At 35.0% G+C, this 13,166-nt stretch overlaps 2 protein-coding genes across 12 annotated transcripts in view; both read left to right on the top strand.

Annotated features, from left to right (window-relative positions):
• LOC131051716 (uncharacterized) overlaps positions 1 to 13,166 on the top strand; it is a 221,039-nt gene that overhangs the window by 36,363 nt on the left and 171,510 nt on the right. For all 11 annotated transcript variants that reach the window (XR_009372572.1, XR_009107185.2, XR_009372571.1 and 8 more), the window contains exons 3-4: positions 5,843 to 5,913; positions 12,051 to 12,139. Coding sequence is in view for 5 of the 11 variants with exons in the window: in XM_059221352.1 (XP_059077335.1) it covers positions 5,843 to 5,913; positions 12,051 to 12,139 (160 nt within the window). In the remaining 6 variants the exon portion in view is untranslated. The remainder of the gene's footprint in view (positions 1 to 5,842; positions 5,914 to 12,050; positions 12,140 to 13,166) is intronic.
• On the top strand, positions 9,087 to 11,507 carry LOC131876326 (uncharacterized). The gene is made up of 4 exons (XM_059221353.1): positions 9,087 to 9,309; positions 9,408 to 10,067; positions 10,176 to 10,584; positions 10,698 to 11,507. Exons 3-4 carry the CDS (start codon positions 10,455 to 10,457, stop codon positions 11,261 to 11,263), a joined length of 696 nt encoding a protein of 231 aa, XP_059077336.1. The 5' UTR covers positions 9,087 to 9,309; positions 9,408 to 10,067; positions 10,176 to 10,454; the 3' UTR covers positions 11,264 to 11,507.

Here is a 13,166-nt window from a genome sequence, read left to right as displayed (position 1 = left end):
TAACTAAGATTAATGTAACGGTCACTTTGTAACTACTATAATAAGTCTTCCACTCATAATACAATAAATCATAAAGATGGCTCTAAGGAGCTTACTAAATAAGTGCCTTGAGTACATAATCGGTAATGAGAGTTGATACTAGAATTAACAACCAAAATTGTCATTCGAGTGGAGAATTCAAGTTTTTGTGTTTTGTTTAGTGAATGAATGTATATTAATATTTGAAGCTAGACTTCTATTGCAAAATCTGCTGTTTAGCAGATTTTATTGTTTTCCTATGTTTTTTAATTTTGTCGAATAAATTGAATTGAGTAACTTTGTCAAACATTGAATTGATGTAAATGTTGGTTTTGTTACTTTTGTATACTGTTTAGCAATTCATCTTTTTTGTAATTGTGTAATGCAAGTCCATTTGATCATTGCCTGTTCTCTACTTTACCTAGTAGAAAGTTGTGTTTGTTATCTATTCAAATATTTGTGTTGCAACTGAATGGAAATCTTTGTTTTAGCTAGTAGGAAGTTGTGTTCATTGTTTGTGCTTAATAGCATACTCTCGTTAATATTGAAAATCTTGTTTTGAATCTTGGTTGTTGACAGTTTGGTGCTTGTGTCTGGGGCAAAAATGTAGTGAATTGGATATTTAGATTGATGCAAAACATCAGTGAAATTGTGTACAATGTGCATACTTGTAAATTTTGTTAGTTTTAGGTTTAGTTAGATTTCAAGGAGCTTGCCTTTATAATTTGAAGAATGGCTGGAACATACATATGGTTGTAGTTTGAGTTGTCTTGAATTAGACAAATTAAAATGTTAACATATTTTGGCTACTCTATTGGGGAATGAAATACACCAAACAGAGCTTGCAAATAGAAGATTTATCACTTCCAACTAAAGACTTTCTATACTAGCTAATAAGGTATATACATCACATGTTGCTTTTAAGATGCCTCCTCAACCACATTGAAGCAAAAATTTATCTTCACCAATAGTTTGTGAACTTATTGGCATATTTTCAAGAGATCAAGGTAAAGTTAAGAACCATTTTAGGAAATGGGCGATAATGCCCATGGTAATGATCTTGAAAATTCACTTGTATTTCCATTGTTGTGGGGAGCCACCATTGGTCCCTTGGCGCTTGCAGTTTGCTATAATTTTACATTAAGCTCAAGGAAGATTTTTTTCAAAGTTTCATGATGATTGCACGGAACACCCATGTGAGCACATCTCAACATTTATGATAGCTTGTGGCATTTCGTGAGTTTTACATAAAGATGTGATTAAATTCATCATTGAAAGTTTGGGCAGAGTAGTGACAATTGTTCCATGATCTTGTTGTAGGTTAAATCACCAACTAGGGGATCATGTGCACTAAATTCTTGTCATATTGCAAACCAAATAATGATGGTCATGTTCTATTCAACTTTCAAATTCGAAGGAGTATAACAATGAGCCCATGAGGGAGTTTATTGCATGATTTAATTGACTTGTTGGAAGAATTAGTAATTCTTGAAGGTGTTCTCTATATATCCTTTTGAGCTGCTTCATGAAAACCCTTCTATCAAAGAATGTGTTTTTGATCAAAACTTGTCAAATTGATGAATTAGAAGAAGCCAAGGCACGAGTAGTCAAGCCTGAAGATCACATGATCATTATTGGTGAAATGAGAAAGACTCTATTGGGCCCATAGTTCCAAGTTTTGTCAATCCTTTGTTGCAAAGAGTGGTGAAAAATATGACAAACATGTAGAGCCAATTTCAATAGAATACTCCAACACAACAATTTCAAGGGTATTCAAAAGAACAACATAAATGATCATTTCAGACTATCCCCTTTTCTTAAATGATTTCAAAGGTATGTTCGAAAAGTAAATACATTTAATGCTTCTAAATGTTCATGGAATTAAATAATCTTCATCAACTTTCTCCATCAACTTTCATCATCTTCTCTTATACCTTCCAAGAGATTTATTTATTCCTTTACAAGACATACCTCTTCTCAAACAAAACTCTTCATTACACCCCTCTCTTGTTAATTAGAGATCGCTGTCTTATGGTTTCTTAATGCATCGATCAGCATAGTGTTTTGTTGCCATCTTTCACTAACATATACGAATAGCAAAGATCATACCTTTTGGATAGTCTCTTTTTGAAACGTATTATCACTTCTTAATCACTGCCTCATATAATTAGTCCACTGCATATTACTGATTACTATGCCAAGAGTATTTAATCACCATTCCATGTGAAGTCATGCCCAGCATTCAAGAGAAGTTGGCCATATTTCTTTTGATATTTGTTTTAATAATCGCCGCCCTTAATAATTAAGGAAATGATCTACAATAATGTCTTTCTTTATTTAGCTGTATAACTTAAATAGAATCGCTGTCTTTATCAAGCTGTTGAATGCTTTCTGTCAATACGGATGGCTTGATTCTCCACCAAGAACAATGATGGTACTGCCTGTATCTAAATGACAGTTCTGATCTAGTCTGATCTGATTGATTAATAGTAAAAGTCTCTATATCTTAATTGATATTTATCGATACTCTTGTAATTCCTATCTCTGTAGGTTGGTGGTCAACGATAATTATCGACGTTTTATTGATATTATAATTTCTTTGATGCCAAAGCTGGTCTTACTTGATGCTTGAATAATCTTCTACAATACATAGAAATATTATGATATTGATCATTATCCCCTCAAGTCCTTCTGAATCTTTTTACTACTATAGATATTAATCGTGCCTTCTTTAGATAGATCGAGGTCTCATTAATCTAATAGATGCTGCTACCTTGTCTTGATCATCTTTATTATTGTAATTCGCATTTCTCCAAGTCATTGTCTTAAGGACCAGATCTTTGTTCTACAGATTACTGATAGCCTTAATCGCTGTTGAAACTGCCTCTTGACAATATAATCCAATCGATACTTCTTTGATGATTCTTCTATTGTTCTTTGTACCGGACGTATTCATGAACATTGATATACTTTTTGTTCCCATTACATCGATAATGAAGAATGGATATTTGATACAACATGATTGACATGGATGTATATTATGTGCTGCCTTCCAGAGATCCATTCCTTGATGGATGGATAACATACCAACTTCTTGTCCTCACAAAGTCGTTGTTATAAAACATAATAGTTTCCTTGGAATAAAGTTATTGCTTGTTTGTAGATGGCTATCATGTATGTATTTATATATCTTCACAAATTCACTGCGACAATCTAATCATTAAAGTCTGCTCTTGATTATCATGACCTACTTTGGTCGTTTTGATTGCCATGAAATGCAGTTGGTCTTTAACACAAATGATAATAACCTTGTTCATTTGCTTTCACATCAACAAGCAGCCATAATGACAAACAATTCCAACAATCCTTAAAGATAATAGAAGGAGCTTTCTCAGGTTAGCAACAAAGTCTTATCGTGTATTTTGAATTTGGGTGGGGACATCTCATCATCCCAGTATTCTCCATAGTGCTGAAAGCATTTACAATCGTCCCAATGACCACCCCAACAGAATAACAATGCCCTATAACTTGTAACTAGGGTGCAAGATTAACACTTGCAGTTGCAGCAACCTGTTATGACCTGTAGCAACACACATGTTGCTAATAGCAATCTGCATAACACCTGTAGCAGCGTGGATGATGCTTGTACTAACCTGTACGAGGTTTGTAGCAGCCTAGACAATGGCTATAGAGATTTTACAAGGGTCTTGCAACATGTACCTAACTTGGGAAGCATCCATATCAGAAATATTCAACCATTTTTGAATCAGCTGATCCATTACCAACAAATCCATCATTTTTCTGTAAAGATGACATAATTGGTGTTAACCCTAGTGGAAGTGACTTGAAATACAGCTACTTAACCACCATGGTTCCTTATGATATGTCCAGCTCTTGAAAACCCTTGCATTACATTTAGCTCCATCAAACTTTTTATGAAGCAAAATCATGTTAGTGGTGGCTAGAAAGTAAATTTATATCAATCAATATCCTGGAGATGGGTATATTAATTTCCTTTAGAACATGTAACCTGGTGTAATTTTCTTGTATTTTTTATGTCAATTTCAGTTTCTAAAATTCACATATTTTAATTTATCATAGTTGACAAATATATGCGGTGCAGGCTGGTTTGGGAGGTTGTGGTTCACTAAGAGCGCTGTTTGAGCATCATGGGATGTGGCTTGTTTTATCTTTAACATTTTTTAGTGTGTATAAGTTTGAGTTCCTTGCAAGGGACATCTCTTTCCTTTTCTTCAACATATGACTAAAATAGTTAGTCAGTTTTGCATTTATTGGGGGATATATCCATGTGGCATCTGCAGGGCATAGACATTGGATAATATTTATTGCTTCTTCTTGAAATCAGTACAAGGGGGAATAAGACCTAAAATTTTTCAGCCAATCACAATAAGAGTAAATTATATTTTTGCTATTATTTGTTAAAAAATGGGCATTGTTAAAAAATGGGCATTTTCACTGCTTACAACATTATAAGTAAAACAAGGATAGATAATTAAAAGTTTTTCATTTGTTGAAATGTACATAGGTAAATTGCAAGTTAGAGAAAGCTGATTCCTATAGTTACCCTGCTTACACCTATGGTAGGAAGTAATAAGAATCAAGATAATTTACATCATGAAGTTGTTCATAATAGTGCATCTGCAGGACTGGTGAAGCTTATAATAAGGTACAAAAGTGGTTCTAATAGCAAATTGTGATGTTGTAACATGAATACAAGACTCTTATACCTGCCAAAAAAATAATCATGAGAGTCGGTTTAGTTATACCTTCAATTTTAATGCTCTGTTCGACAGTTCTCTAAGTTGAGTTGAACAGTCTAATTTGTCTGTACAATAGGGTTCTTAATTTCAATTAACTTATTTGATAGGTTTAGTTTTTAACAGTTTTTTGCTAAGACATACTTTTTTTAGATGCAGCTTTAAATACATCTCTGTGGAGTTGTGTGAATATTTGAATTTATCAAATCGCTTATTCATAATCAAAGTCTTTGTGATTGAGTTTGTGCTCAATTTCAGCAAAAATAAAATTCAAAATACTTTGATAGTTTAAAAATCAGGCTACAAAACTCATGAGTAAGTTTTTCCTTCTAGTAATCTTGTATTATGGTATATCATGTTCAATTCAAGTCAAAATTCTCTTTTTCCTTCTTGATTGGACAATGCTAAGTGCTAGGCTTTTTTAATCTTTTCCCTTGCTTTGGTTTCTTGTTTTCTAACAGTCTGATAAATCAAAAGTGTTCTCATATCTATTATTTCTTATTTTGAGACTTTACTATGCTAGGCTTTTTAATCTTTTACCTTGCTTTGGTTTCTTGTTTTCTAACAGTCTGATAAATCAGAAGTGTTCTCATATCTATTATTTCTTATTTTGAGACTTTACTATCATAACTTAAGCCCTTTAACTAGTTTCAATCAACTATTACACACGACAATTGCACTAGATTCTTATATTATTTTCTTATTTTATTTATCTTACTCATTTATTTTAAAATTTTCATTATAGTAGCTTCATCTGTACATTCTTTTCACCTGCAATAACATTTTGTATATACCATGGACAGAAATGGTAGTTAGATACTCCCTTGCGTAAGCTCTTTTCATTTTTTTATATTGTATTAGATCATTTATAAAATCATTCTCTTGTTGAATTGATAATGGCATTATTGAGTGAGGTTGTTATACTAATTTTTATCAATTGATTCTTGTGTCATAAATGACTGCTAAACTTTTATTATGAAGTTAGCTGAAAACATGATTACCTTTTGGAACTTGTTGACTTAATTAGTTTCTTATTTTTATTTCAGATATAAAAGAGATGCTTGGCTAGCAAAGATAACACAAAAATACAATGTCATTGCTGTTAGTGGTTCACATGGTACTCATCACCACTTGACCCTTACAATTTTAATTTTATTTATGCTTCAATTGGGATATGATACTCGCTTTAGAGGCATTTTCTAAGCTTGTTTCACTTTAGTTACCTTGTTTATTATTTGAGTCAAAAGAAGTAAAAACATTCTATAGAAGAGTGGTTATAGAACTCTTGTGATAATCTAGGATCTCTCTTGAGGTTATCCCATTCTTGAGGTTCACGGTTGGTAGATTAGTTAATACTAGTGTTCCACAAGGATGTGTTTCCCCCAAAAAGCGTTGTGTTTCCGGGATAGGGGCATTTTGAGACATGGGGACTTGGGGAAATGTTCTGCTGCTAGGCCATCACCTTCGCCGACATTTTTATGGTTGTGTCTATAAGAAACCATACCAAACTGAACATGTTTCATGTTTTATTGAGAGGTGTGAATCACTTATGATTGTGCTATTTGACAAGCATGTTGGTGAAATACTTGCATCGTCATATGTGTTGGTGTGAATGTGTTTATATCTTAACTAGTTGAATAGTCAGAACCTTTCACATGTTATGTTTACTTAGGCCCTGGCTTGTATTTAAGTTAGGTTGTATCATCCCAAGTTAGTTATCCTAGGTGCCATTTCTGGAGGTTAGTTATAATGGGGCCATGTCTCATTATTTACTTTAAACATCTAGGTCATTTAATATTGCATCATGCATTTAATGTTTGTATCAAGGGTAGTTGTCTCATCACATAGGATTAAGACTAATGTCAAGATCTTGTGTACTACTACCTCATGCTGTTGCCCATATAAGCAAGGTTTACCTACATTTGTATTCATATTCAACCATTATCAATTTATGCATTGTTATGCAAGTTATCTAGCCATACTCTCTTGTGGAAGCTATTTTGTTCTTGTAGGGATCTTGGGGAGTCACCTATCAACTCCTATATGGTATTAGAGCTCTGGGGCTACAAACATCTTCTTGGATTGGAGAGTGATCATATGGCATGGAGATCTTGTGAGGTGCATTTTGGGGTTTCATTGACCTTGCGGTTGGAACTAGGGTGTTTGAGAAAGTCAGATTTGGCTTTTGTTTTGTTAAATTTTGATACCATTTGCAAATTTATAAGGATTTGAAACAAGGGTTTCAGTTGCAAAATTAGGAGGTAGCTGAATTTTCTGAGCACTTTGGGCCAAATCTGACCTTGCTGTCGTGCTTAGAAGGCTCGAGAACCCTAAAAATAACTACCAAACATCAAAATGGGAGACTTTGTCTCAGGGTTTTTTTTTAGATTTTTGGTGTCATAATGATGGCCGTATGGATCATTACTTGGTTGTACAATTGTACGAACGTGCGTGTTAGGGAAAAAATCACCTTCCCCCCTTATGCTTGGAATATTTTGCAGTTTTTTTGACATTTTCTCTGGTTTCTTGGCATCATTAGTACGTTATTTCTGAGTTGGAGTGGATAGGTTTTGTAACGCCCCACCAAGAAACCCTAAAGGATTAAACTAAAACACTTGAAAAAGAGTGCAAATTGGGGAACAAATCAGCAGAATTTTTATGTGTCTTCAGTTATTGTCAAGTAAAACATAAATTTTGATTGAGGCAATAAATATGAGGCACTAAGGGCTTTAGGGTAAAAATCTACCATGTTAGCATTGTTCAAGATGAAACTAAAGACACAAAGGGGAACAAGTAGTTGATGCAAAGTTTCTCCCCTAAGTTAAGTTACCAACTCTCACAATTCCCTGCTTGTTCTGTTACAGTCTATTTATAGCATAGAAACGGGACTCGCTTGGACTCGGCGAGTCATGCTCGGCGAGTAAACTCACTAGACTTGGCCGGCGTGGGCCAAAAGTAAAAGACAATTTTTTCTTTACTTTGCAATGTTTTTTTAATTCCGTTTTTTTTTGTTAATTATCTTCTATCTCTAAAAGTGACTTTCATTTCATTCACTTGCAAAAAAAGGAGTAAAGTGAGTTGGGAAGAAAAACAAGGTTGCATAGAAGAAAAACCAGCAAGGAGGAAGCTCAAGTTTTCTTCAATTTTTCACATTGGAGCTGCATTGTGTTTGGATTTGGTGCATCAAGAGTTGGATAGGAAGACTTTGGAGCTCATTTCAAGCTTGTTGTAAGAGGTAAGATTGTTTTTTTGAAGATTAGTTTGTTTCTTGTATGCAAAAATTCGATTTTCTATTCATTTATTTTGAAAGTTTTACATTTTCTTTCAAAATCTTTTGTATGTTTGTATGTAGCATGTAGTATGTAGTTGTAGTGTTGTACTATGTAGGGTTTGTAAATTTCTTTTTTTTAAAAGTAGGGTCTGACAAACCCTACTTTAGTTTTTTTGAATGTATGTAATATGTATTAATTTTATTTTGTATTTGTAATGTTTTATTGCAGCAAACTTCACTTTATTATTTGCCTCAACTTCAAGTTTCACAAAACTATCCTAAAATGTCTACTTCAGCTTTTAGACCCCCCATTAGAAAGGACCTTGCAGGGAAATATCATGAGGATTTTCTAGGGCAAGGAAAGGGGCAAACAAAATGTGTGTTTTGCAAAACAATATTCCATGGAGGTATATATAGGCTGAAATACCATATTGCTGGTGTGCGTGGATATGATGTCGAACCATGCCTAAAGGCAGTCCCTGAGGCCGTATGTGAATGTTATGTAATGGTTGAAGAAATTGAAAGGAAAAAGAAACTAAAGGAGGATCGAGCGGCCATTGGGAGAGAGACAATTTTAGGAAGAGGGACACAGGTAGGTTGTGTTGGAGGCCCTTCTTCCTTACCTCCATATCGTCCCACTCAGTTTGCTACTGCTGGTGCTTCCACTTCTACTTCTGCTTCTATAAGTGGCAGTGCCACCGCCACTTCTCATGCTCCTAGCACTAGTAGTTGTAGTGGGAGTGTTAGCATTGGACCTAGGATTCGTAAATCTAGGTTGGATTCCTTCTTTGTGCCTCACACTACTCTTGGGTCCCAGCCGTCGCTTGAGGGCATGGGTTGGAACAAGGAGGTCCATGATGCTGCTAAAATGGCAGTTGGTAGGTTTTGGAGCTACAGCTGTATTCCATTCTTTGTAGCCAGGTGAATGTTTTATTAACTTTTATGTTTGATAACTTTGATTGTTTTAATTTTTATACTTAACTTATCTCATTGAGTTTCTTTGCGATAGGTCTCCTTATTGGCAAGAAATGGTTGATGCCCTTACCATATGCGGGGCGGGGTTCAAAGCCCCTAGTGAGAGTGATTTGAGGGGACCCATTTTGTCTCAAATGGTGGATGATGTGACGAAGGATTTAGATGAACAACGCCAGATATGGAGCACTAAAGGTTGCACCATCATGACTGATGGTTGGACGGACAGGAGAAATAGAACTCTCCTTAATTTTCTTGTTTCTTCTGCAGGTGATTGATTAATTTTAGTTTCATATAGTCTTTAATTTTTTATTTTTTATCTAATGGTTTATTGAATGATCATTGACCTAGCTTTTTTTTTATTTCAGGGGACACCGTTTTCATCAAGTCCATTGATGCCTCCGCCCATTGCAAGAATGCCACCTACCTATGTGAGCAGATAGAGGAGGTGATTGAAGATGTGGGTGAGGAGAACGTGGTACAGGTGGTGACTAACAATGCAACAAATTATGTTGCTGCGGGTAAACTTTTGATTACAAACTAATTTTGTTTGCAAATTAATTACTATCTTGTAGTTTGTACCTCCATTAATTACAATTTACAATGCAACAAATTATGTTGCTGTAGGTAGACTATTGATGGAGAGGCACCCATCTATAGTTTGGACTCCATGTGCTGCTCATTGCATTGACCTCATGTTGGAGGATATTGGAAAAATCTCATGGTTCAAGAGATGTGTAGAAAGGGCAAGAAATGTCTGCAAATTTGTATATAATCATTCATAGCTGTTGGCTCTTATGAGACAATACACAGAACAAAAGGAGTTAGCTCGTCCAGGAATCACAAGATTTGCCACAAACTTCCTCACATTGCAGTCCATGCTTAGGTCTAAGTCTGCCTTGAGACGTATGATTGTTGGTGAGGAGTGGTCTTCCTCATCCTATGCCACCACCCCTGCAGGGAAAGATATGGCAGACTGCATTTTTGATGAGCAAGACTTTTGGGTCCCTTGTGATGAGATAGTGAAGGTAATTTTTTTATAAATTCTACAATTTAACTTCATGTTTTATAACTTATTATATGTATTCTCTTATTTGCTCATTTTTCTAAATTACACAATATTTTCAATTTTGCAGTTTGTTAAGCCCTTGGTGGTTTTGTTACGAGTTGTGGATGGAGATAAGCTCACAATGGGCTATATCTATGAGGCCATGGATAGGGAAAAGGAGGCCATCAGATTCGTCTATGGAGGAGATGAGAGCAAGTATGGTCCCATTTGGGAGATCATTGATAGGAGATGGCATCATCAGCTTCATAGGCCCATCCATGCGGTAGCCTATTAACTGAATCCGACATTCCGATTTATCCCTTCTTTCAAGGTTGATGTGGAGGTCCTTAATGGGCTATACGCAATCATGGAGAAGATGAGACCTGCTGGTACTTCTCAGATAAACCTTTTTCCAGAGCTGCAGTTGTTCTCAGATGCACAAGGGGAGACCTTCTCTCGTCCTGTCACCAAAGACGGTAGGACAACTATGATGCCAGGTAAAAATAAATTGTAAGGCTTAATTTTAGTTTTATTCAATACTATATTGTAACTTGTTAAATGAGTTCATGAGTGAGACTGATTTTATTTATTTTTCTCATTTTAAACTCAGATCATTGGTGGAGCTTTTTTGGCCCAATGACACCAAATATTCAGAAGTTGGCCATTCGCATCTTGAGCCAACCAGGCAGCGCATCAGGTTGTGAGCGCAATTGGAGTATGTTTGAGCACATAAACTCCAAGAGGCGCAATAGATTTTCTGTGGAGAAGATGAATGATCTTGTCTTTGTTCACTACAACCTCCGCCTGAGAATGAGAAAGAATGCATTAGTTGACATCTGTCCTATCATTCTAGATGAGGTTGATCTTGAAGCAGAGTGGGCCAATGAGAATCAGACAGCTCCTGGGACTCCTACAACTGTCTTTAGTGATGATGACATTGATTGGATCGACCAGGTAGATATAGAGGCTGAGGCTGTAGCCATGGCAGAGGAGGAGCAGAGAGCACGAGCAGATACAGGAAATATCGAGACTCAGAGTGACACAACTGTTCTTGATGTTGGTGAGCATGGCATGGTGTCACGGGGAGCGACTATGGCTGCTGAATCATCCAGGACCTACTTTAAACGCCTTCGTAGGGGGCTAGGGCGAGAGGGTGCACGACCCTCTGAGCCATAGGCTTGTACACTTGTAGTTGTATTTAGTATTTACTATTTACCTTTGGTATTTGTATGAAACATTTGATGATGATCATATGATGACATGGATTTTTTATTCCATGAGTTTTGTAATATTGTATACATTTGACAATATTTATATATCTATGTTTGTTATTTTCTTCAGCTACAATTTGCGTTTATGCTTATGTGATTGATGTATACTTGTGTATGTAATCAAATGAGCCGAGTTTGATGATGTTTTTGTGTCTTTAAGGTGTATTCAATAAAGGGTGTTTGAAACAAGTTTTAAATCTTTAAAAATCTCTAAATTTCTTGAGTTTTTCACTTTCCCGAGTCTAGCCGAGTCTGGAGCCGAGTCTGACGCCGAGTCCCTTGCCGAGTCCAAGCCGAATCTGAGTCCTGTTTCTTTGATTTATAGTCACAATTTTCGTTTTCTATGACTGAAAATATTTTCCACAACTTTTATTCTCCATCTTTCATCTATTTGAGCTTCTTTTTTCTTGAAGGTTTATTGTGCACGCTTTTTTCTCTTTATACATAATAGAAATAAGTTTACAGCATTCAGCAATGTGTTTCTACTCATTTGATTGTTGCAATTGTGCTCATAGCATGCTTTGAAGAAAATTTATTGCATTGTATTATTAAGTATATCCTTTTAAAATAATTTAATTACAATTCTTCTTTTATTTTTGATGCTATACTGTTCTCTAAAGAATGATCGTGCATTTGCAGTTATTAATAATGTGAGTAATTGAAATCTTATTATAAACTATCATTGCTTGCAGGAAAAAGTACAACAGCTGCAATGCTTGCCTTTGTGCTACACAGTTTAGGAGATGATATCACAGCTATTGTAGGTGCCAATGTGCCACAAGTAATACCTCGAGCCTAATATTTTGAGTTGATATCTATTGGGCAATAGAAGTTAGAATAGAAACATTCCAAAGATATTGCATGTTTAAAATGTTTATAACTTTATACAGTTTCCTGTTATAAACTGTAAGTGTTTTCATTCTAAAATTTAATCTCAAGGATATTTAGTTGAAGGGTTCAATCATCATATACATATGCTTATAGTAGTTACTTGTTAGTAAAACAATATTTGTGATGTGTCAACACTGGGATTCAGACTAAACAAAGCAGTGCAATTGATAAGAACTGTCCCTATTCAACAATGATAATTTTTATATGGTAAGCAAATTTATAATTGATAAGTATTGTATTTTTAGTGTCATTGAAATGCTTTGTAGATAATGTTTACTAAAAAGAAATCATGTCTGACTCTCAAATTATTTCATTTGGAAGTTGCATTACATGATTTAATTACAGTTTCTTTTTGAAGGTGAAAGTTAAAGTTGTTATTTTAAGCATGGCCAAGTTAGATGCAATTTTTGCATATGGGAGCTACTTTTGAAAACCTACAAGGGCATTAGATTCCGATTTCCTTATGTCTGGTTCAATTTTTTTTACCCGTAGGTTTTGACCATGCATAAAACTCAAGAATAAATAGAACATTGCCAATCCAACATCATTTATCATCATCATTACAACTGGGAAACAATAAGCATTAAATTCATTATGATGTTAATACCTAGTATATTTTAAAGACCTATTCTCCCTTAACATACTATTGATAACAATGGGAAATACTTTTAGGTATGTTATTGTTTTAATTATTTTTAAGTGTCACAAAATGGAACAGCATGTAAGGTAGAATCTTTGTTTAAGTTGTGAGAGGAAGCTTCCCTTTGAGAAGAGTGAAGGAAATATTACGTTTCCTTTGTTAATGTTTTAATTTACACTTCTTAGTGAAATGCAAAATAGAACAAATGTGGGGTACTTGTGGGGTAATTGCTCTTTGAATTAGAAGGGGAAGTTCCTTGTAAAACAAAGACTAACCT

This window comes from Cryptomeria japonica, chromosome 5, assembly GCF_030272615.1.
Source record: "Cryptomeria japonica chromosome 5, Sugi_1.0, whole genome shotgun sequence".
In the NCBI taxonomy this organism is placed as follows: domain Eukaryota; kingdom Viridiplantae; phylum Streptophyta; class Pinopsida; order Cupressales; family Cupressaceae; genus Cryptomeria; species Cryptomeria japonica.
The sequence above is the reverse complement of the archived record's forward strand: the minus strand, read 5'-3'. Positions and strand labels throughout refer to the sequence as shown.